At 42.2% G+C, this 25202-nt stretch overlaps 1 protein-coding gene across 6 annotated transcripts; it reads right to left on the bottom strand.

Moving 5' to 3' along the window:
- Positions 1-104: 104 nt before the first annotated feature.
- On the bottom strand, positions 105-24943 carry wnk2 (WNK lysine deficient protein kinase 2). Of its 6 annotated transcripts, XM_087840785.1 has the most exons (29): positions 23353-24943; positions 18267-18439; positions 17556-17776; positions 16699-16856; positions 15999-16087; positions 15588-15807; positions 14488-14758; positions 13326-13606; positions 12318-13214; positions 11806-11919; positions 11045-11161; positions 10478-10888; positions 9626-10306; positions 8411-8460; positions 8112-8274; positions 7903-8019; positions 7639-7809; positions 7448-7490; positions 7196-7351; positions 6146-7002; positions 5885-5942; positions 5710-5774; positions 5008-5591; positions 4671-4897; positions 4349-4579; positions 4117-4215; positions 3371-3415; positions 2935-3257; positions 105-2546 (listed from the first exon to the last, which is right to left on the bottom strand). In XM_087840785.1, exons 1-29 carry the CDS (start codon positions 24016-24018, stop codon positions 2244-2246), a joined length of 7791 nt encoding a protein of 2596 aa, XP_087696911.1. In that variant the 5' UTR covers positions 24019-24943; the 3' UTR covers positions 105-2243. The 6 variants fall into 6 exon arrangements, with proteins under 6 accessions (XP_087696911.1, XP_087696912.1, XP_006783400.2 ...); XM_087840786.1 differs by lacking the exon at positions 11045-11161; XM_006783337.3 differs by lacking the exon at positions 12318-13214.
- Positions 24944-25202: the final 259 nt, after the last annotated feature.

Here is a 25202-nt window from a genome sequence, read left to right as displayed (position 1 = left end):
AGCAATACTGTTTTGGCGAATTAGAGTGGAGAAGAGTGAGAGACCCAGAGACAATTTGGCTTGTGACTACTAATGAAAGCAGTATGTGACTAATATTGTGTGGTGTCAAGCAAAAATGAATTTATTTATGTCTTCAAGTATGTACAGCTTTTTTTTTTAGAAGGTATCAATCTGACAAGGTCAGGAAACTGCTGGGAAAACAGGTGATATAGCAGGCAAAAGCAATCATACATCTAGCTGTCATTGCAAGCATTAGATTTAAAGACAGAAGTTACAGTGGAAAGCACAAAGAAAACTACTGCATAGGAGATTAAAAAAAATTATCTAGGTCATTATTAAAGATCTACCTTATAGACAAATAATCCATTTTAAATTACTCTCTTAATGTGCAAAAGTGAAACAATTTTAAAGGGTCATGCCAATGATTTTACATTTAAGGTTCTGTTTATGATGTGTTATACTCAGTCTGCGTAATGTGTTTTGTGAATTTGAAAATAATTTTTTTAAAGGTTGAAAGATAACAACCCTGATGATGTAAAGATGCTAGTGTGTTGCATTATGGGAAATTTAGCGTCCTGTAATTCTGCAAATATGGAAGATTTCTGTTTTGGTTCCCCAAAAGTGTTTATCGTGCCTTTACAGAACTGCTTGGCTTACCATACTGAAACAAGGGACCACATTTATAAAAGCAAGTGTTTTCTTAAGATGACTGTGCCATTTGCACTCAAAAGTACACAAAATGACTTATGCAACCCCAGAACTCTTGGAAGGGAGTAAATGATTTATGCAAGAGATGTATTAAAGTATCGTTTTTGACTAAAATAGTGAAAGCACTATATTTTTTGGAAATCCTTGAATCATTTTAGCCTTAATACATATAAGCATGAGCTAAAAGGCCAGTATCTAATAAATACAATTTTGAAAACCTATGCCTATTACGCAAACATCAAACAGTTGTGGCTTCTCGGTAATTCACATTCGTCATGTGCCCCCCTAATATTATCACATCAACAGCATTTATCAAACGACAACCATCCACGCAGTAATCTCTTAAAAACCACAAGGCAACAATATGTAAAGCTACAGATTGCATTAGTAGAGGTATGGGATGATTATGATTTTGACTCGTGTGTTGAGTCCTTCAGCCCTCCTTATGTATGATTTCAATTACTTTCTCTGAACAACATCCACTCTAAACACAGAACACCACTCAGTGGGGATTCAGAGAACATCCGTGTGGTCATGCAGGCTGCTGTGCAGGTGCTAAAGCAATCCCGCAAGAACATAACTTCAGTGAACAAGGAAACTTACAACAAGTATATGCTAGCCTAATTCAGCTTTGGATATTCATTAATCTTTTTACAATCTCTGATATTTAATGTACTGCAACACCGGATTGTAGTGTTTAGCTGTGTTTTGTTGCTAAATTAAACATGTTTTAATCCACATTCATTATTCAAATCACATAATTTACCTGTGAAGGTGAAAGCTTATATAGAATATCTAGAGTATGCTTTGAATCTAAAAGCTTTTCTTCAAAAAACGGAAACTGCATTTCAAGGCACTCTCACAGGTGTTTTTTTCCCACCTGAAGATAAAGTTCAAGTTCATTCAAATCTCTTAAGGATATTTCAAGCGCTTGTGCTGGAAGCATTTCATCGATGAAGAATGAAACCTATCCTTGGACTGAGAGAGAGTAAAGCGACTGGCCTTAGTGACCAGGATGTCAAGTCTTCACAGTGATGGCATGATGGTGGCAAATAAGGTGTTGCATTAAGACACATAACTGCAGCACCAACCTACAGATTATCTAATGGTAACTGTACAAACACAGGAGCTATTTACAGACTGACGATAATTCATATATACACTCGGCAGCTTATATATATATGAGTGAGATGAGCAACACAAACATCAGCTGTTTAAGTGAAAACACAATATGAATGAGAAATACAGTATGTACATTCAATGCACATACAGAAAAAAATGAAAACGAAATCTGCACTTTAATGCACGATTCAGCTAATTACAAGTGGACTGCACTCAAGGATTATGCATTGTAATACGGACATGAGGTATGTTGATGCAAAATGAAACAAATAACAAAAAGACTAAGGATGAGTATGTACATATGATTACATACGTGCTGGTTATATATATTTACACTATTATGTACAGATTGACTAGAACTATAATGAGATATATTTTTGGTAACGGAGTTGGAAGACACAATGCTACAGAGATTAGAGAGTCCTCGCCTTGGGGTCAGTTGGCTGATATGATGGTGCTGGAATGGAGCTGTGGGTATCCTGAGCTGAGGCCACAGCAGGAAAGGCAAAGACTCCTGAAGGAAGGGGAAAGAAAAACCCAGGCCACTGGCTAATAGAGAGAGGTGAGGGCAAGGCCCTGAATGGAGCAGGAGAGTGATGCTGATAAGAGGGATGTGCCCCCGCCGGCGGGGTGGCGATCATTGTTGACCCAGGGGCATCAGGCCAGGACAGTGGCAGACTACAGGCCTCTGGTCCTGAAGCTGTCCATGGCGATAACTAAAAGGGTTACATAGTTAAAAGTAAATAGTAAACATAGCACTTTTGCATATTAAAACAATAATAGCTACACTAACATTGTTTATAGACATGCAGGATACAGTACTGTAATACTAGCATGGCAATAACCTCTAGTAATGTTAATGAATGCCCCAGCATGCATTTGGAAATGAAATACAATAATCAAGTCAGAGTGCAAGTCATGATAAAATGAAAGCGTATTACTGTATTCTGTAATGAACTCTTCTAATTAATGAGTCCCTACAACATTAAGGCATTTTGAAGTTATAGCCATTAGAGTAGTTTTATACACTTCAGGCCTCATGATCTAAACACTGTATATTTGCAATATCTCTTTTATAGAATAGATAATAACCATAGCACTCACATCTGAAGCCCTAGCAAGCTGTTCACTTGTTTGAAGTGGATCCTGATCCCAAAGCTGGGGTCGAGTTATACTCAAAGAGTTAGTGCGAGGCCGGTGGGTGACAATCAGAACCTCCTGGGCCCAGTCATCCATTAGTCGTTGTAAGTCTTCAGGCAGGTTGCTATCATGGGCACTCGTAGATGTGCTACTGTATGTGCCTGTTTTGTTGTTGCTGTTATTGGCTTGAGCTTGGGCCAATCCTATCACCGGCTGATGTGGAGGAGGTGTGACACCCCCAGGCAGCTGCTGTGACTGATTGGAAGCCCCTGCTGAAGCTCCAGACCCTAAAAAAGACACACACACACATATAAACACCTTAATACCCTGATTACAACATGAAACAAACAACTTGACTTACAGAAAAACAAATTCTTAATGAGACTGTAATTTTACATACTGCTACCACGCTCTTTACCAAGACAAAGTCGCTTCAGTGTTGCCCCTACAGAACAAAAAAAGATTAATGCAAATCGCTGCTTTCATCAGCAGGTTATAATGGTCAATAACGGGGAGCGGTGCAAAACAAAGCTACCGAGCACTGCAAAACAAGGGAATAAAATCACACTAACAAATGGATAAACAAGGCAATCATTTCCCTTAAATGAGACAATCCATATAGTTAGCAAATCATGCAGATGACCCATGTTTAAGGCATTACAAAGTGCAGGATATCAGAGTGACACAGATAACAAACAGGTAATACAGGGTTAGAAAGAAGCATGACGAGAAAATCTATTGTAGTTTGGGATGCATGAGACATGCAAGAGTCTATTTCCTAGGAATACAAAGTTGAGTGCTTATTGCACACAGACAGAGAGCAAAAGAATTAGTGAGACACGTGAAACGTGAGGTAAAACTCAATACTTGTAAAAATAAGTTGAATAATAAATAAATAAAAACATAAATAAACATGACTGATAGCTATTGGGTAAAATTCTCAGCTTCTCTTTCAGGGAATTTGTGTAAACTGCTGAATAAAATAAAATCATCTCTGAAATGAAATAATACAATAAAATACCAACTAATAACAATGAGGCAGAGAAAAAAATAGCACATAAAAAACCCTGTGAACTAAAAGGAGTTTTACTGAAAATATGGAAACCAGAAAATATGAAGCTATGCGGGAAGAGAAGAGATACAAACAGATAGATAAAGACACAGGCCCACTGAGAAATCTAGCTCGTGGCTTGCTACTCGATTTATAGGTCACTCTCTCAGATGGTTGAGGGTAATTAGACCAGCCTGTAGAGGAGCATAATCAAGGGGAAAAGACAACAGGGTAAGAAGAATAAACGCTCCATTGCCAACATTATTAAACAAAGCAACAACACAAATAATGGTTTTATTAATACTGTTGAATCAGGGTGTGTGGTACCTTGCCCCGGTGGCACTTGTGTGCCAGTTCCATCTCCGTGTAGTCCAGCATAAATGTTATCAGAAGATAAAGAGCCTTTAAGGGAGCAGGGCTGCTGAGTCTGCACAGGCTCCGAGGTTGAGCTGGGAAGGTGGCTGGTGCATGACCGGGCCCTGCTGTGAGTGGGGAAAGACCCTTTAGCTGGAGACCCATTTAAACTAACTGTGTTGTCACCCGTACCTGCAGCAGCACCTAAAGACACACAAATGCAAGAGGATAACATCGATAAATAGTCTTTCAGTACATATTCTTAACTTTTAGTACTTTCTCCAAAGCCACTCACTGGATCTGCTAGAGTCACCAGTTTTGGTTGTGACATTTCTAAACTGTTGAACCAGAGGGCTAAGAAGTTTGCCTGGCTTCAGCCTGTGCTTGCTGGACCTCTTTCTACGGCTGGCATGTGGTGCAGCAACTCCCAGGCCAGGAGGAGGAACTTTACCAAGTCTTCGATACAGGAGCTCAACTTCCCCTCGCTGATGGGCCTGAAGCTCAGAGATTTCCTTCAGATGTCTGAGGAAACCCAGGAGAGAAAAATAAAAATGACTTACAAGCTAAATGACAAAATATCTTCATATGTAAACATGCTGCATGACAGAAAGCAAACCACAAGCGATGCTTACTTCTCCCTGAGTCTCTGTAGTTCTCTCTTTATGTCTGAATCCTCCATCTCGGAGTCATTATCGCTGCTGCCATAGGCAGAGCCGTGCACCCCACCATGCCTGCTCGGTGAGTCAGAGCTCTGCACGCTGCTGCTGCGACCAGAACGACGGAGAAAGGCCACTGCCCTTTTCATGAGGTCACTTCCTCTGCGCTCAGAGCGGGAGTGTTGCAACGGGGTGGCAGGAGTCAGCTTTGCAGGGCTGCTCTCTGCCCCTGAATCTGAGGAGAGGAAGCGAGCGTGGACCGTGACGTCCACAGGGACGGATGTCATTGCACGAGGTAAAGAGCCCCGCTTGGCGTTAGAAGGAGGCGTGTCCAGATAGAAATCAGGCGGTGCAGAGTAACGGCTACAACGTGTCCTCTGTGTAATGTCATCTTCAGTGCTCACCACAGAGAAACGGCCAATTGTGGTGGAGGTAGCCATGGCGTCAAACTGACCATGGTCCCTAATGTATCCCACAGGGTGCGCCGGTGAGGCAGCGCTGCTCCAGCTCCTTTGCTTCACATCTCGTCTGTTGGCCACTTCAGGGGGAACAGGAGTGATCTGCCAAAAGCACAGAAGAAGAATTCGTATGACATCATGAATGGTGTGAAAGAAGAAAATGGTGCTGAAAAACAGCTCTACCTTCACTTTGAATGTGTGAACATGCTCTCATTCATACCTTAAATCGACCTCTTGCTCCAGAGCATGAAGCAGAGTGAGGAACGTGTCTTCTCGACAGGGACGCTGGAAGGAAAATATCCACAATACTAAAACTGTAGCACTGCAGGAATTAACTCGCATCTCATTTTACTTGGGAGATAATGATGCCGATTATGTTGCGATGTTTGACGTACCACACACAGCTGAATCACTCAGTGCGCTCAAACTGTCCATTCTCTCTGGAATTTGAGGCTTATAGAAGGCAGAGGATACAAACTATTACTCGTTGTCCTTTAAAATACTTGATGAGGAACAGCTAAATAATATTTGTCATTCTCTCTTAGATCAGTTTAGCTGTGCTCCTTTTCTTGAACTCCATTAAAACACTAAAATATATTAAACAGTTCAATTAATATTATTTGGATACAGTACAACACAGTACAAAACATACTTACCAGCTGTTCACCTCCTCTGTAGCGTCCCTCCCCTATTGGCCCTGGGGTGCTGTTTCCTGAGCCTCCTGTTGCGCTGTCTGGACCAGGAGGAGACTGGATGTACTCTGTGCCAGACCCTGGTGTCTCTGCAGCGCTGCCTGATGGATACATGGGAGCATACTCCTGGTAGAGCAAATTCCGTAGTTTCTCATCCAGGGTTTTAATGGTGCTGTCCACAAAGCCGCTACGAGCCAGTCTTCCTTCACCATCGGACTCACTGGGGCCTGCACCATGCTGGGATGGTGCTGGACTCTGTGGTAGTGAGGACACTTTGGTCCCTCCAACAGTGGCAAAAGGCTGATGCAGCACCACAGGTTGCTGTGGTCGCTCGCTCCGTGCTGCAGGGGCGTAGGAGACAGCCGGTGCCTCTTTGACTGATCCTGGCTCCTGGAGCGGAAGAGTAAGCGGAGATCCAACCTGTGAAGTGCTCACATCGAGAGAGAGGGGCATGACCAGAGGGCAGCAGGGCACGTCGTCAGTAATAGAAACCGGGCATGTCATATCAGGCAACTTCTGAGATGCATGGATTGGTGAGATGGAGCCGAGAGGGGATCCCTGTGAATCTTCCACAGGGAAAGCAGCATGCGGGGATGATGTTTGTGTTCTGGCTGTCTGGGCTTGCATGCTGTGTTGCATTGAACTGCCTGCTGGCTCCACTGATGGCACTGACTGGAGAGTCGGAGGTGCAGACACAGGAGGTGACAGGGTGGCCAGGAGGAGCGGGTCTGTGTTGGACATTATTGGAGGACTGCAGAATCCATACACGTCATAAGAGAAACCTCCACTTCCACCAGACATTGTGGAAGATGAACCCTCTTCTGCAAAAGGTTTTTAAAAAGGTAGAATCAAAATTACACAGATTTTTTTTTTTATTTAAAAAAAGGTCTACTTTATTTATTGTGAAATCAGTTTTTGCCCATCTGAGCTGCAGGATGCCTGTCATTGTACTGCCACAAGGTGGTGTTCTTGCTCCTTGAAGCTGCTGGATATTATTAGAAAATTTGCAGTCACCTCTGGAGGGCTTTGCAGTGGTGCTGTCAGCAAGGTGCATAGTGGCTGAGCTCCCAGGTGACTGCGTAGTTGTCCCGTCAGAGGGGGTCTCCTGACTGGATGTGGGTATCTCCTCTACGGGGCAGATTATGAACCATCTCTTCCCTGTATGAAGAACTGGGATGGATTTTTTAAAAGAAGTTATAGTGATGAGGAAAAAGGATTTACCAGACATGCATATGGGTAAATGTTTTTCTAAGAAAAGTGTAATACCATTTTGCTGATAGACTGGTTGAGATCCTCCAGGCTGCTGACTCTACAAAGAAATGTACAGATGAAAGCTAAGTCAGTATGCCAGTTGCTTTGCCATTCTATTTATTTGTCTGAATCCGTGTTTATGAGTATGTCACTGCTAATATCTAAACCTACAGTATTTTCAAGCAATGAGTGTATTTGTTTCTTACCTCTCCTACTAACGCTTCAAATGGCTGGACTTGTAAAGGACTGCAACTCAAAGCTGTGTCCCTTTCACCCTCCATGTCTTCATTCAGCATGTCTTCAGCTTTATCCACAATATCCTTCAGCTGGTCAATAAAGATTTCCTTCTCTAACATCAAGATGAAGCCATTCTCTACCTGTAGATATGCAGTTGTTAAGATGTTAAACAATAATGTAAATATTAAGAAATTATTAAACACAAAGTCTAGATTGTACAAGTCTGGATTAACCATGTAAGTAGCGATTTCCTCGGGAGCGTCTCCATCCAGATCAAATTTAAATGTCACCATTTTGTGGTTGTGAGTCTCCAGCTGGCATTCGACCATTTTATCACCAGTGTTGCAAACCTGTGGGAGCAGTGCTTACACTTTACAATCAGAAAAATAAAAGATTTCAAGAAACTGTACATTCTGACACCACAAATGTCACCAAGACTCACATTGAGCATGCTCAGCTTTGGTTTGCTGGTCTTTTCCTGCCTGGAACGGGCGCGGGCAGACTTGCGGTGATGTTTCCTCGGTTTCCCATCTCCCTTTCCCATACTAGCAAAGCTTTCATAGCCATCACTTGTTTCCTTACCAGATGGTATATCAGACTTGAGACTAAAACGAAAAAGAATATTTTAAGAAAGTTTAGCAATTCACGGCCAAGTGGCACATTTTCCTCACACAAAATTGTAAAAACTACAGAATCTGAAAAGACATAAAATAGATTTTTTTAAAAACAACAGATACACACCTGTCAAATTCATAACTGGGTAAAGATATTGGTTTTTCCTGAAGCACCTCCTGAAAATAGAAAAATGGGAGTGTAAGAGGACCTCGATGAAGGACCTATAATGGATCACTGGGGGACTAAGCCTTACTGTGGTTAATATATAATGTAATATGGTTAATGTGTGTTGTTACTTCTCAGCATGTTAAACTAAGATTCAGAAGCTGGTGTCATGATGGGACTGATGTATAAAATTTATGTTAATGTAATTTGAAATGAATCCTGCAGTTTGAACGTTCTTTCTGACCAGCGGATACTTTAATACAGTCATGTGAAAAAGAAGGTTTTTACAGAGCTACAGTATATTCAATGAGCCATCATTTGTGGAAGTAGTAATAATGTGAAGTAATTGGTTTCTGTATCCCTTGCTGAGGTTTGCTGGCATTCATTTATGCACGGCTCTCTTCAGGTCCTGCCACAGCATTTCAGTCAGGTTGAAGTCTGCACTTTGGGCCACTGACACATCTTGTCTCTTTCAGCCATTCTGTTGTAGAATTGCTGCTGCATTTGGGATCAATTTCAGCCAGTCTTGAGCTGTCAGGCATATGGCCTCAAATGTGACTCTAGATTACTTTAATATGCAGTGGAGTCCGTGGTCAACTCAATGAATGCTCTGGTTTTGTAGCTGCAAAACAAACACAAATAATCACCCTCCTCCACCATGCTTGACATAGCTGCTATGAATTGCACTGATGTGCTGGCGTATTGTAATCTAAGCGAACCTAAGCTGTGGAGCCATGTTCTTTCATGAACTTTAACACCTGACATGGTTAATAGGCCTCTGGAGTCTGAGAAGCGTTTTTTTTTTTTTTTTTCACAGTTTCTTGGAGCATCGTACGGTCTGATCTTGGGCTGAATTTTCAGAGACGTTAAAAAAAACTCGTAAGACTGTGGCGTTGAGTTACCCCCACACCTAACTGCCTAAACCTCTGCTTTTACAGAGGGGATCACAAGTGCTGATGATCAGTTAATCAAGTTTTCTTTAGAAGCACCTGGTTGGTGTACTTAGTTTTTCATGGATCTCCAAAGAGTTCTGTGAAGAACTTTCTTTTTCACATGACTTTATTTGTCATTTGCAGAGACAATTTTAATCAAGCACAGGTAAATCTTATAGAATTTACATAAGTGTATAAACTGGTATTACTCTGAAATATTCACAGACATTGGATTCATCACTACCTCTGCACAGGGCTCTTGTTGAGGGGTGCTGGATGCAGATGCCATGTCTGCAGTTTGCTGAGTTGCAGGCAGGCTGGAACGCTCGGGCATTGAGACTGTTGTCTGGGTGCCAGGAGGCTGCAGAACTGGAGCTGGGACTGAAGTTGTGACAGAAGCTGGAGCGGGAACAGGAGCTGCAGACTGAACTGGTGCTGGCAGGGTGACCGTGTTTGGGCCTGAAACCAAGCCTGGGACTGACATTTCGGGTTTGGATGAAAGTATGCTCACAGAGGAGACTTCTGTTTGCTCCAAAATGGGACCTGATGCTGATACTAGTGGTTGAGCTGGGGCTGAGACTGCAGCTTGAATTGCTGTTGGAACTTGTATTGGGATTGAAGTGGGGGATTTAAGAAGGGTTGTGGTTTGAGGCATAGCTGCGGCCTGAGCTGATACTGGGCCTTGAAGTTGGTTTTGTGCTCCCACTACAGCCAGACTTTGTGCTGGAGGTTGAGTATCAACTTTAGCTGGGATTGGGATTGACGCTGGGGCTGGGACTGTAGAAGCTCCTGCTAAGTCAAGGCCACTAGTTTCTGAATCTGTTCCCCTTCCCCAGAGAGAAGTCTGAACAGTAGGCAAAACTGAGTGAACCGCACCCAAATGCTGAAAGTCTCCCAGAGTGCCATGAGGAGTGAGTGACTGTATCTGAAAGAAAACAAGCACATTTAAAGAATTGTTCATCAGTTAGTTCAAGTACTCTGTGTCTTTGAGTCGCTAAACCCATGCCCAGCAAGCATCACACCCATTCCACCTTAGTATTACAGATTTCCTATGATCCAACCAACCATTACAGTGAGAACTGAGTGAAATATTCACCTGGACAGGCTGCTCAGCCAGACCGTGCTCAGGATTGGGGGCAGGGTATGGGGTGGGTTGTACCTGAGAGAGAGGTAAGGGATGGGTGGAATGGAAACTTAGGTTTGGTTGAGATGTGGAGGGGCTGCCCTGCTGCTGTGGCACTGCTGAGGACATGGACATGGCAAAAAATGGGAGGGGGAATGCCACACTGGCTACATGCTGAGGTGTGGACAGAGGAGTGCCAAGAGTAGACATAGATGGCATGGCAGAATGAGGAATCAGAGGCAGAGAGGGACGGTGGGGTGAACGTGAGTAATAGGTGCTAGACATAGTGGATTCACTGCTGCTGTAGACAGATGGCAGAGGAGCTGGGGAGACGGGGGAAGGCTTGTGGCCCCCTGTTTGAATAACTGCATATGGTGAGGAAAACTGGGAAAGAAAAAGGGAAAATGATATAAAATGAACAAAGATAACCAATAGAAATAACATTCACACAGGCCCCTTATTTATTACTCTACCCTGCCACCTATTATAACATTTTATAGGAAGATTTGTTGTTGTCTTCTCTATGCTAACACAACACACCTGCATGCTGATCTGCAGGGGTAGAAGTGGGGAAGGAGCACTGGAGACTAACTGTGGAAAACTGGTAGCGGTGTCAGGATGACTCAGGTGGGAAGCAGGCTGCTCTGCAGATAACAGCTAAGGAAGGAAATGACATGTTTGGGGTTTTGTTTTTCTTTTTTTCTTTTTTTACTTATTTAGTTTTTTTTTTTACAGTATGAATCTGAAACTGAGAATTAAAACTAATAACTAAACAGTTTAACAGCTTCACTTTGTTACAAGTGAGCTGCAGGGCAGGCAGACTTCAGTTATTCTGCATGCTGCTCTACCTTTGGCAGGATAGCAGCTGGTTGGAGATGGTACTACAGTGAGGAGAGATAAATGTGAAGGAGACACAAACCACATGAACAGCTATTCACATCACACACATATACACAGATATACAGTACAGTGCACATTGGCTATTAAAGGGAAAATCAGATACACTTTTCACCCACCTCACACACAGCACTAGACCTACTTGACTTAAAATGGCCAGCACCACTAAATCAAATGGCAGATTAACTTCCATTATATCGCATGTTTCAGTTTATGATTTAAAAGTTGAAATTGTATTTTTTATATTGCATGTCAAATGACGAGGCCCTGCGAGTCAAGCACGCTAGGACAGGCAGCTGGGTGGGCTCCAATGAGCGACTTTCAAACTGTCGCTTCATAATTCAGATTTTTGGGTCTCACTACAGATGTTGCCAGGGTATTTTAGAGTCAGATGTATGCAGTACCTGCTCCTGGTTGGGCTGGGCAGTGTTCTGTGTCTGTAGAGTTGGGCCTGCAGCTGGAAAGCACTGTCTGCTCTGGTTAGCAGCAGTGGCTGGCGTAGCTGGAGCAGGAACTGTCTGTCAGAAACACATAATGGGAGACCTTCTTTAGGGATAGTAGAACTGTATAATATGTGTTTGTATTTAATACAACAAATGTGGCTCACAGTTTAGTTTGTCAAAGCATTTGTGGTCAATTGCAAGAAAATGGAGAGGGGTGTTTTTTAGCAGCTGGAATTGTTCATCCATTAAAATGGAAACGGGAAGCGGCAGCATTTATCTATCATTGCCCATCCAACATGTTAAGAGAAGCACTTTGAGCGAGTAATTCAGCACTTAATGTTGATTAAGCAGGAGCAAAAACTGGCTGCTAACATACTGGCCAGGGGAGAGAGGCAACTTGCAGGATCAGGAAAGATACAGCAGGCTGCTGCTATGGCATTTCAGGCTATGCAAAGTCTTCTTCTCTAACCCACCAGAGAATTGGCTCTGTCTTTGCTGTGATGTGATGATAACTGCAGGTTCCTAACCACATTTGGAGAACAGTAGAACGGAGCATCCAGGCTCTGGCTCTTGTCTTTATGCTCACCTACTGAAGAACAACAAACCCCAGCCTCCCCATGGTTGTGTAGTGGATGATTAACACCTCTATCAGAGAGGGTGGGGGAGCTGGTCCTGCGACTGACAATGTGATGGAGACAGTAGTTGAGGAGCGTGAGATCTCCACCTTCATACAAACTCCGTGGGAACACATTTTGTGAAGGTGGAGAAAGATGTGAAGGAGAAGCTGCCACGACGGGCTGACAATTTGATGATGTGGTAGTGGGCAGAGAGGGAGGAGACCTTGGCTGATGAAGAGATGTGGGCGAGCTTGGCTTGGAGACTGGAGCAAACTGGGTGGATGTGGTGTCAGTGCATTTGTGTTTGTGTCCCAATGATCCACCTCCTTTTGTCCTGTCCTTGCAGAGGAGAGACATGCAAGCTTTGCAGTGATGGTGATGCCCTGGGCTGCGTGGGACACATGGAGGCAGCTCTGCAGGAGGTTGTAAATTAAGGGGAAGGTGAGGTGAATCGAAATGATTTGCTGAGTCATGATGAGAGTGTTGATGGGGGAGCAAGAAAGGCGATAACAATGATGGCTTCTGGGCAGAGTTAGCATACAAGCAGTTTGTATTGTGCACTCGACTCTCTGTGCTATTTGCCGGAGACACTTCCTGTAACGGACACAAGCAGGGGAGTGGAGTTGTCTTAGTTAGCGATTGCATCCTACACTGTACCATCTCAACCATTGAGGCACTGCCACGCCTAAGACACATAGTACTTTCAGTGATGAGCAGGTTCTCATGGCGTACATAGGGATCACTGTAGTGACGCTGATGAGGTATCATTCCGAAAAAAAGAATAATATTTTCGTTATTTCAGAAAAATATCATTAAGGATATCAGAAAGAGAAAATGAAAATAACATGAAATGCTTTTACTCACTGTTTGACACTGATAAGGCCCCTGGTGCAGTTGTGATGCAGGTTGTTGAAAGGTCCCAGGGTGCAGCTGGCCTGCGGTTTGCTGGTACGCTCCTTGGTGTAACTGCACGGACTGTGCAGTGGACTGCTGGTAAGGCCCCTGGTGCAGCTGAGGGTCAGTCTGTGCAGGAGGACTGTAGATAATCTGAGTTGTGGTAACAGGTTCTTGAAGCGTTGGGTAGGGGCCATTCTGCTGATTGTTTAGCTCATCTAATTGCATTGTGGAGCTCACGCCACTGTCAGCTGTAATAAGAGAGCATGTAAAAGATTATGATTCACCGTGATGCTTTTTGTCCATATGCAGGAAGGACAGACACTCAAAAAGAGAGATTGGGTGTGGGAGACAGTGGAGTAGAATCTCAATAAAATTCAAATGCTAAATTATGTCACGTAATTTGGCATCACTCAGACACTGCAGCAGCCATATGTCTGATTCTCGCTTAGGTTCACGGAAACTATTTTTAGCAACAGTCTGTGTCGTGTGTTTTAACCAGTGTTTGATTTTGTTGACCAATAATTTTTCTTGTAGTTTTAGTCAGTGACAAAAACAAGATGATAACAAATGCGCGAGGAGAAAAACTATCATGACATGTGTTGATACTTTTGTCAGCACATTTCATATGAGCGAGATGAAGACGTTCTGGGAATACGAGATCCAATCAGAGCTAATTACGTTGTGTAGATAGGTAGGATCCAATCAGAAGTAATCTCCTTGTGCAGTAAGGTTAGATACACACATTTAATCTGAAAAACACGCAGGGAGGGCAGGCTCAGCTATGCTTTCTCACGATAACACAACAAAATATCTCTTAGCAGGAAAAGCAGCAGCATTTCGTATTTGATGTCATGGAAAATAAAATGCTTTGTAAACCATGTGGAGCAACTCTCACTGGTAAAAACACGACAAACTTTTACACTTTATATTTTAGTGAACGGAATCACTTCAGATTTAGTTTGTGATGCTCTTGTGATATTGAATCAACTAAAACTAAAAGAGCTAGATGTTTAAATTCTTAATAAAACTAAAACTGGTCAAAATTGGCTCTTAAAATCAACACTGGTTTTAACTTCAGGTTTTGTGTTAATGCACACATTCACATAATATTCTAATTTCAGTTTCTTACATGTGGTAGATGTGGCAGCGGGGACGGTGCAGATCAGAGTCTGCTGCTCTGACTCTTGGTCTTCATAATCTGTAGTAGCTAATGCAGCTCCCTGTGGCATCCCTGTACTGGGAACCTGCAGGAGGTTCTGCTGAGTTTTCTTCACGGGTGTCTCGCTGTTTCCATTTGGTGAGACAGTCCGCTCCCTCCTCCATTTGATTAGAGCTACACGATCTCTGATGGACTTCCCAACGATCTTCACATCACAATCCAGAAAGAAACCTGAATCCACCTATGGAGGCACAGGCAAGATACTCACTGCAGCTCAGAACTACCCCTCCTGCATTAACAGAAGTTTGCATGAAGAGCGAAAGGTCAAGTGATCAGTTGTCCTAGTTCAGGAGCGTCAAACTCACTTTTTACACCGAGGGCATGTAAAGACTTTTAACTAAACAATTAATAATTACTGTTATGTAATATAAATGGCCAGATGGAGATCTTTACCAACAGGAAAAACGCTAAAATTGATTAAAATACAATTGAAAATTGAAAATTTATGCCCTCCTTTTCCCAAAGCTCTCTAGTGGGCCCGACTATCTTTGCCGAGCTGATTCTTTCCCCCGTGCCTTATGTTTGACACCCCTGCTCCAGTGTCTATGTAGACATAGTCCTGTGGTATCTGAAGCACTTCGCAGTACTGCAAACCAGTAACGCACTCCTTACATCAGACCTACATCAGAAGATGTGTTCCAATGTAATGACTTCCATAACATTATTAGACACTTTGTATATCATTATGCTGATAGCCCAACTACCTCATAACAGGAAATAACAGAAACTGAATTGAAATAGCAAACCACAAAAAAACAAAACAAACAAAACTACTTTTGTTATGGTTAGAGTTTAAATTCATAAACCTAATCTCACTGACGGGCTGTAGGAAGAAGCCAGAGTACCCAGACACAGGGAGAACATACAAACTCTATACAGAAAGGCTCCGGCCAGATGATGGATTCAAATCCAGGTCTTTGTTGCGAGGCAACATTTTAATAGACACCAATGAGAAACATGAACTGGCAAAGCACTGAGAAACAGTGCTTTTTGAAAAAAAATGTCCTTACCATTTCTTGGGCAACAACTTCTGGGACCTCATGGACCAAATCAAAGGTAAACTCAATGGCACCAGTGTCTTTGTATTTTCCTTTCAGTTTTTTAGGATCTTCGACCCACAGCTTTAGAGCGATGGATGCTTTTTTCCCATCATCTTCTTCATTGAGCTCCACCCTCACACCCGTGTCCTCTGCAAAGAAGGCGTGATTCAGGAGGTCCTTGATGGAGTACCTGCAAGAAATACACAAACACTACAGACCTGCACTACATGTCACTGGCACAGTAAAACACAGAGTCAAATAGTGGTATTGACGTCTCTTTGCAGGAGGAGAAACAAAACAACGCAGTGCTAATATAAGAGTCAATCTCTACCCACACAACAATGCGTCATAAGCCAGAGATAGAGGTTCTGGTCCAATTACCTTTCTTCCCATCTGTGACAGATGCACTCCCCGATTATTTCCTTAATTTCTGGGTCGCGGACTTTGCTGTAGCTCGCAGGTTTCACCCCCTAAAAAAAATTTAATCCATGTCTTAGCTTACCAAATGACAGGTTTTAAACAGAAGTACTTGGAGAAATAACAGAAGAAACTTCTGTCTGCGTTGTATAAAATCCTTAAATACAGAGTCTGTTAAACACATTGTCTTTCAGACATATGGGCCCTGGGAAAAAAGGTTTTCAAAAGAAATAGGACAGTTCTCATCTGCCAAATTAAAAGTGTCAGCATTAGCTACATTAGGTAGATACTGTTGTCTATTATAACAGTAATTTAACTAAATTAGTCCGAGGTTTGCCCATGCTCTCAGGGTCCTGTGTTCCAAGCGCTGCAGAACCAGCTAGATGCTTTATTTTTTTCTTCCAAGTTTGACCTGGAACACCACAAAAATACAACAGTGCATCCGTGCAGGCAAAAAAACTCCAACAAAATAAGCAAACCTACATGTAAATTTGACTGTCTTTTGATCACTGCAAATGTGCAGAACAAATCGGATATTGTGGCAGGCTTATAATGAACCCTTCATTCTAAATAAGAACCAAAAAAATTGAGATATAGCTTGGCTTTGTTGTAATCATAGATTGAAAGTTATTATAGCAGCGGCAGGATTTGAACGTGAACTCACGCTGGTCACTTTGCGGTAGATCTGAGCAGCATTTTGACATTCAGAGTAGGGATATTCAGATGTTGCCATCTCCAGCATACACATCCCAAAGGCGTAGACATCCACGGCCTCGTCATAGTGCTCCTCATACATCTCTGGAGCCATGAACTCTGGAGTGCCTGGAAAATTAATGCAAGAGAAGATGATAAATTACAAACTTACTGATGGTTTAATTGAACTCCAGTGGCATCAACAGCAGAACCTGATCAGGCCTGATAAATCGTGAAGAATTTTCTAAACATGACAGTAAAATATAGCAACTTTAAGGTGGTCAAAAAGCTAATAATAAGCCCAAACAATCTCAGTAACTCTACACCAAGTAGGGTTAATGTTTTTTAAAAATGGCCAATGATTCAAAACACTCATTGTGTCACAGCTGGTCGGATCCAGTGACACATAGATATTGAGCTTTTAATGTAATTCTATACTTCACAGAAATTTTTGTTTTGTTACATAAAAAACATAACAGGCACAAAATCCCACACTTAGAAGGAACAAGTTCCCTTATTTTGGTTATGCAGTACACAGATTTACCGTTTACTCCCACCATGATCGTCAGTGTCATTTTTGGTACTGAACACTACCTGCAGCAACAAATAACCCGCTGACACATTTTAGTGTGGGATTGGTGAGTGCAGTGAAATATTTTGCCAAAGATAAAAACAGAGCCAAGAATTAAAAGCAAATGTTTGACTTTGATGCATCAGGTAAAATAATCTCGACTAACAGTGTCTGCACTGCGTTTACAGTTTCTTTCTGCACTGTGAAAATTCCCAAATCATTAAAACAGCAGTTTTTCCAACTGCATGGTAACTAACCAATAACACTTTTAGCAAAAGAGGCTCTCTTTAGAGTCGCCAAGCCCAGGTCTCCGATTTTGACAGAGCCCGTAGGACCAGTGATGAAGATGTTGTCACACTTAAGGTCTCTGTGGATGATCGGAGGAGTTCTAGTGTGGAGGAAGTGGAGGCCTTTGAGAATTTGTCTGCACCAGCTTCTAAGAACTTTAGGCTTCATGACCTTAAAGCGCTTCAGATACCTGTTGGAAGATAAAAAAAAATGTATATATTATTGTGGTAATAGAGAATTTCCAGCTGACAACAAGTAAAAGCTGGCTTTTCAAACATGCTGAATGATAGTTGCTGAAATCACATTTAGAGATCTATCCCCAAGTAACCTCTGCATTTATAAAATATATCCAGTTAGCTGTTCTTCTCTTGCTAATTGTTATTGCCTTCTCTAATGATTGTTCTTTTCTCAAACCAATTTCCTAATTGTGACTGCCTGAAAATCTTTTTCTATTGTGTCCTACCCTCTATTTGGTATTCATTTATTTTGCTAATTACACTTTACGAAGAAAATCCACCCCCTTATTCACATAAATATATCTTTCAGCTTTTGGTTGGATTTCAGCCGTTGATTAGAATGACTAAAATTATGCCATTCAACAGCTTTGGAGGGCAGATTAAAATATAGCAAAAAAGACAAACAAAGGTTATGACAGGAAATATTTTTCTTTTGCCGCTCACGTTTTTAGTGTTCCTGAGGTCATCAGCTCTGTCACCAAAACAATACACTTTTTCCCTTTGACGGGTGATTCCCAGAAGTCATAAAATCGCACAATGTTGGGATGCTGGAGAGCCTTTAGCATTTCTGCTTCCTCTTTGAATCTCTGTCTCTCTGCTTTGGACAGTTTCCGTTCCTGGAAAAATGAAGAAAGAAAATGTTTGTTTGGTTGTTTTTTTTTACTATTATTTATGCATCTACTTCTATAGAGTGTAAAGAAACAGTATTAGTCTCTCTGTCTCTCTTTCTTTCTCTCTCTGTCTTTCTCTACCCACCTCATTTCTTTATATTTTGCTTCCAACAAGCCAGACTTCTAACTTTTCAAAGTGGTCTCAAATAATAGTTCTGCACGTTTTCTGAGGGATTTTCAGCCCAGTCCTTTTTTTCATAGGAATGTTTGCTTGTTTGTTTGTTAAGCCATGTAACACTGACCTATGAATCATTTAATCATAAAAAGGCAACTCAGGGGACTAACTGGTAATGGGTCTACACATAGAAGACAACTTAGCAAAAAAACAATTTTAACTTGTGTCTTTAGGCACTTTACTAGCAGCCTGGGACAGAAATACCTATTTTGCGCCCATTTCTTTAGTCAAATCTACAAAATAAATAACTAAAAAGATTGCCAAAGATAACACAGTTTGACAGACAAAAAATAGCATCTTTTCTATTAGGTGAAAACTTTGCATATCTCAGCATGTTGTGCAGTGTTTTCTTTACTTTACTTCACTGACAGGTGGAGAATAAAAGAAGAAGTTGCAGGTCTCAAAACCTATCTGCAACAGATGAACAATGTCTGAAAGTCCTGTCTTTAAGAAATGGGGGGAAAAGGCAGCAAAGACCTGACACAGGCCCTGAGAGATGCATCTGGCTCTTCATTTGATTCGTGTACTGTTCACAGATTCCTGAGCAAAAATGGCCTCAGTGGAAGGCCAGGAAATGGAAGGGAAACAGGGAGAAAAGGCTGAGGTATGCCAAATTACACAAGAACTGATGAATGATGATGAGGAAGGAGAGCCATCTGTGAAACACAGTGGAGGCTCTGTCATGGTTTGGGGCTGCGTTTCAGCCAGTGGGGTTGGAGATCCTGTCAAAACTGATGGAATTTCTGTACTATCAGATTTTCTCCACCATGCAATATCACCTGGAATGCATCTGATTAGAAACAGCTTTAGTTTCAACATGACAACTATTTCTTTGAAAGCAAACACATATATAGAAATGCATATATTGAAGCAGTGTGGGATCGTGTTGACAGAGAACAGAACAAAAGGCAGAAACATCCAAAGAAGAGCTTTGAATGTCCTTCAAGAAGCCTGGAGAGCTATTCCTGAAGACTGCTTAAAGAAAATACAAGAACGCTTGCCTAACATAGTTCAGACAGTGGTGCAGAATAAAGGTGAACATACCAAACACTGACTTTCAAGCTCATTACTTTTGTACAGCCTCTGTGTTTGCCTTCTATAATGAATTTCCACTTCTGTTTGCAAATGTTTCAATAAGTCGCTGCACCTGTTTCTCATTAAGGACAGATATGCATTCTTCTCAGTTAGAGACGGTAATGGAACAAATATGATTCCTTTGAATATTCCCATTGCTTTATGATGGGACTCTGCTGCATGTGGCTCATGTTTATAGTGAAAGCAGCTTTGGCATTTTGAGTGGGTATACATGGGGGTCTGAACCAATTACTCTCTTTATTACCACTGTGTAGAAAACACAAAGAACTGCAGCATTCGTGAAATCACATTTTCAAAAGACAGATGAGTAGAAGTCTTGTTTAATCTGTTGCTGTGATACAGAGACAGACCCATCTGTCATGGCAGATAAACGTGAGCTTTAATCACATTTTTAATCATAAATGTCAAACATGCCTCTGGTAAATAATGGAACACAAAAAAAATTCCATTAAGACTTTATAACAGCGAGCTAGGATTTCTTTTTATTTTCCTTTAAATCACAAAGCCACAAAGCATAATGAAAATCCTTGATTTAGGAATAAAATTGTACAAATTTTGAATTTTACGTCTTTACTTATACAAGCCTGAGTGGATTTGTGTATAATGGATCAATATTTTGGCCCCTTTCTTCCCTGAACTGTTGTATAAATAGTAAAACAGCTGACAGCAAACACCCTCCACATTTCAGTTTCTCTCTTGTCAGCACAGCACATCCAACTCAAAGACTATGACAACGCCAAAAACTGCATGACCTCCAGGGTTTCTTTAGAGCCGTCTCCATAGACACATTTCAGCAGAAACCATTCGGGTGCATTTGATGTTTCAAAGGCCAGGGGGTCCACAATAACCTGATGTACATTTCATGCTATTGATTATCGACAAATACCTGAGAATCAGATGTCCTGCAAAGCTCATAGTGATCTATACAGTGCTCAGTCTGAGGTGTCTTATATTACATGCAACACTGTGAAGGATACAGATCCGACTTTCTTTCATAACTCTGATTCTTATCGTGTACAAATATATTACAGTTTGCCTCATCCCCATATCTTCATTGTCCTTTTTTAAAAGCAATTTTCATACAAATTATTAGAAGACGCTTTGAGGGATAAGGTCTCAGCAGGGTGTGGCACCAGGATTGTCTTTACTGAAATATAATTGTGCACAATGAAAAACTAAATAATAAATAATATTAGAAATAAAATATAATGTTGTGGACATAAATCTGGAAATAATATAAACATACAGAACTCTTGGTTTACTGTGTATCAAATACTTCGTATACTATAAGCTGTACTTAGATGAACCCAGCCTTTCCCGTTTCTATTCTCATGGTGCAGAAGGCTGCATCAGCAAGACTCACTCTCCAGACACATCAGTGTGGTAACAGCACGAGGGTATAAATCGCTGTTTGATATTCATTACTAAGCCATCAGACAAAATGTACAACTGTGAGACACACTTCTCAGTGTGGTAAAGTGCTTTGGCATTTTACTAAATTGTGTTAGGCGATTTGCTAATTTCGGGTAAACAACTCGGTCAGCAAACGTTTGATCGCATTTTTGCAGGCAAGTAAGTAGCAAAACTGGCAGCCTGGTTTGCTCAACACCAGGAAAAAAGCTCCACTTCAAATACAATTCATTTCTAATTCATTTCTGATTTCTATGAGCATCTATGTTTTCTGCTGTCTCATTCTTAGTTCTACCTCCGTACGCACACAGTGTACAAACCACACAGGGCATTTGAGTTACAGCAGCTTTTTTTGTGAGTGAGCTACACAGACAGAGCCACTCCGAAGGGCAAGGCCTCATCTCGAGGGACAGAATGGTTGAATCATCACTAGATCTCCCCTAAGAACCTGCTCAGACACCACGCAGATGCAAACACACACGCATGATGCACAAATACACTTACTGTAGAGCTCATCAAACGTGACACACATTCAAAAAGCACACTCTGCTGTGAAATCCAGTTAATTATGCGTTTAAGTGCTTAAAAATATGCCCAGTGGTTGGATTCTCTTCTAACAGACAAGAATGAGCACTGAAGATATGGATAGGTGTACTGATGAGGATCAGAAAACCAAATGCATTTCCTCCAGTATGAGCCATAAAGTTAATCTTAAACAGTAGTGACGCATTGTGGTACGGCCTTGGACAATCGCCGTTCTCACTCTTCAAATGAGATGAAGACACGCTGAATAAATGGGCTACATCAGAACTTCACTTTCATCTACTGAATGCAAATAGAAGCACAATGTAATTACCACTTAATTCTATGAACCTTACAGAGCTAGGCTGTGATTTTTTCATTAGGGAGAAATTCAGTGATTTGTTGGGCCAGACTTGCTGAGATGCCTTCCTACACTTTCTGCAAGAGTATGAGGTGAAATTTTTCCATCTTATATGAAATAATTGTAATTATGATCATTTAAAGCGCACAAAAGGTTTCTAAGATTACGATGAGATGGTGACTCATCATTTTGTGCACTGGCCCCAACGAAATGTCTAAGTCCGCGTGTAATGTGAAAGCCAATTCAGTGACTAAGCATACACCAAGAAGTAGTAGCTATTTAAGTTTAATGAAAAAGATCTGCTGGGAAAAACAAAGATGCTTCTGCTTGTGTTTTGATGCAGAATGTCTTAATACTTAATTTTTTAAATTGTATTCTTATGCCTGCTCATAAATCTGCAGACTGAAAAAGCTTAGCACAATTTGAGCCCTTAAAGGGCAGCCACTGTCTACAGGTCTGTCTGCAGACTAATCTGTATATCACATGGGCAGCATCTAAACTAATCATTAGATTACCACATACACAGATTAGTGATACAGCAAGCTGTCACTCATATGAAACACTGCATCACCCCTTGCTAAAATATAGCCTATAAGCAAATCTGACTAATTAAAGTGCCATTTCAGTTCATCTGCTGACATGGCTGAGTAGGTACAGATGAAATTCAATTCACTTAAGAGTCAATAATGTGCACAGGGGACAAGGAGGATGCAGATTTCCTTTAAATGACATCTTTGTAATCTACTGAATCGGAAATGTGCTGTTACTTCAACTTGGTTTGGAAATAGCAACATCTAGGCTAAGAATTATAAAAATAAAAGCTTGTAAACTGATTGCTGAATTTTAAAAAAGTGAAAAAGTGAAGTTTCTTGTAATATATATATATATATATATATATATATATATATATATATATATATATATGTATGTGTGTGTGTGCGTGTGTGTGTGTGTGTGTGTTCACACATAAATCCTGTCATATGTATTGTAAATGCTTGTAACTTCAGCTTTTTTAATCAATCCCACCTAGATACAGAACCATGGCTGTGACCTGGCTGAGCTAATGAGGAAAAGAACCAAAGGCAACAATGTAACACAGCATCCACTGACCCTGCCTGAGAGTTTGGTACATGACTGGCATGTATATGGGTATTTATGTGTAATATAAAGATCTTTGTTATTGTCTTGCTTTTTATTTTTAACCTTCAAATGAGCGAATGAAAAACAATCAATAATGCTGTAGAGCTAATTTGTGTTGGCTGATTGATGTTGGACCTCAGTGATTAGCGAACCCACCTGAAGCTCACACCAGGCCACTTCGACCCAGGTGTCGGTGTCGAGACCTTTATAGACAGTTTTGAAAGACCCTCTCCCCAGCTCGATGTCAAACTTGAGGAAGCGCCCTCCAGGCGAGGTGGCCACAGCCTTCATTCCGGGCTCCTCTTCGTTTTCGTCACTTCCTGCTTTACCTGTGACATCGGAGGGCACGACCTCTGCCTTGGGCTCGCTTTCGCTCCTGCCTCCCTTCTCCTCGTCCGCGTTCACGCTCTCTGTGGCCATGTCTTTCAGGTCCACCTGGCTCTCCGTGCTCGAGGTCTCCTGGAGGCGGGTCGCGTGCAGAACCCGCGCCCGACTCCTGTCAACGATGGTTCGCAGGTCGATGTTGAGTGCCGGGCTGCTGTTGACGAACTCCGGTGTGTCCACCGGCGGCTCTTCGGAGTCTGACAACCACTGGCTCCGCCGAATAAACCTGTGGCGGACCGGCACCTGGTAGTCTGTGGAGGGGTATGAGCTGGGGTCACTTGCTCCACGCAGGGCTGTGTTTTGTATGTTGACATTGTGGTCTGTACCATTCTCATACACAGGCCTGCAAGCATTTGCATTAATGTCCGAGTCCAGATTAGGTGCTGAGGAAAACGTGGATCCCAGTGGCGGATCTTTGCTTGAATCCACCGAATCCATCCCGGTTATGCTGTTAAACACTCACCGGCGACATTGTTTCTGGAGGATGATGAGCCGCTCTCTCGTAGCGGTGGAAGAGTTCGCTGCTTACCTGCAACACTCCAACACGGTGACGCAGTTCGCCAGTTCAGGGTGTATGGCCTTATGTTTTTTGTTTGTTCGGGACACAAAACATCCCCCAAAAAATGTCCAGCGGGGAGGATGCGTGCATTGCTCCTTGCCACCTCACGCCGCGGTGGTCCACCTTGCTGCAGTACAGCACAGAGCAAGGCGACCTAAGCCTGATGTCGCTGTCAGTTTAACCTATGAGCTCACAAAATCCGTTTCGACCACATTGCATAAGATCCTGCGCCTGCTATAAAACTGTGATTTGTTCCGCAGACAAATAGCTGTTCTATAGGCCTACAGTGGACAGGCGCGGATGTTTAGACCGTGGCACGCACCGGCTCCTCCAAAGACACATCACGGGACAAGCAAGTGCGCGGCAGTCATCGAGACGGACTCCGGTGGATGCAAATATACAGCAGGTGTTCCGGGTGAAAGTGTGAATCAGCTCCGAGAAGTGTGACCTCAGCATAATTTCATCTATCCTCACACTCCGCACATACTTTTTCCTCTCCTGCGTCGTCCTGAAGCCGAGTGCAGGATGGACACAAGCGCTTATCAGATTATGCTCACTGCGGCACAGCTTGCCCCACGTCGTCTGAGCACCCAGCTCTCAGCGCATCTGTCGTTCCAGCTGATAATACTGTTTTCTTCTTCTATTTCATCTCTTTCAGGTTTGGGGAAACTAGAACATTTCACGGCAACCCACGCCCCTAGCAACAACACGTATCCAATAACTCGGCACGCTTTTAGGCGGCACCTTTACCCTCCCCGGACACAGGCTGTGTGGTCCACACCGCTGTCCGCCCTCATCGTGACGCGCTAAGCCTCCAATGGGAAGATGACTGAAAGCCTACCAACCAAGAGGCACGCTGTGGGTTACCGGATAACACGCACCGGACCCTGTCTTAACAGCAGACTCATCCGGATGGATGACGTGCAGAGAGACCGACACATGAGAACATCTGGTGTATTTCTCGAAGAGCTATCATAGGTTTCAGTCCCCTTAGACATTTTATTTGTGCTTACAGGATTTATTAAACATTTATTAAACAGGGTTAAACGGGGTCTTTTAATCC

This window comes from Neolamprologus brichardi, chromosome 5, assembly GCF_056152115.1.
Source record: "Neolamprologus brichardi isolate AB-2024 chromosome 5, ASM5615211v1, whole genome shotgun sequence".
Lineage (NCBI taxonomy): Eukaryota > Metazoa > Chordata > Actinopteri > Cichliformes > Cichlidae > Neolamprologus > Neolamprologus brichardi.
Note: the sequence above shows the minus strand (reverse complement) of the source record. Positions and strands in the feature narration are given on the sequence as shown.

Excerpts from the sequence above, each read along its gene's own strand:
- wnk2 (XM_087840785.1), bottom strand. The coding sequence starts at position 24,018 with ATGGATTCGGTGGATTCAAGCAAAGATCCGCCACTGGGATCCACGTTT. Across the intron at positions 10,889-11,044 it reads CCCTGCAGATCAGCATGCAG|TTTTCCTCACCATATGCAGT; the intron begins GTGTGTTGTGTT and ends TTTCTTTCCCAG. Across the intron at positions 8,275-8,410 it reads CCCAGTTATGAATTTGACAG|TCTCAAGTCTGATATACCAT; the intron begins GTGTGTATCTGT and ends TTTTCGTTTTAG.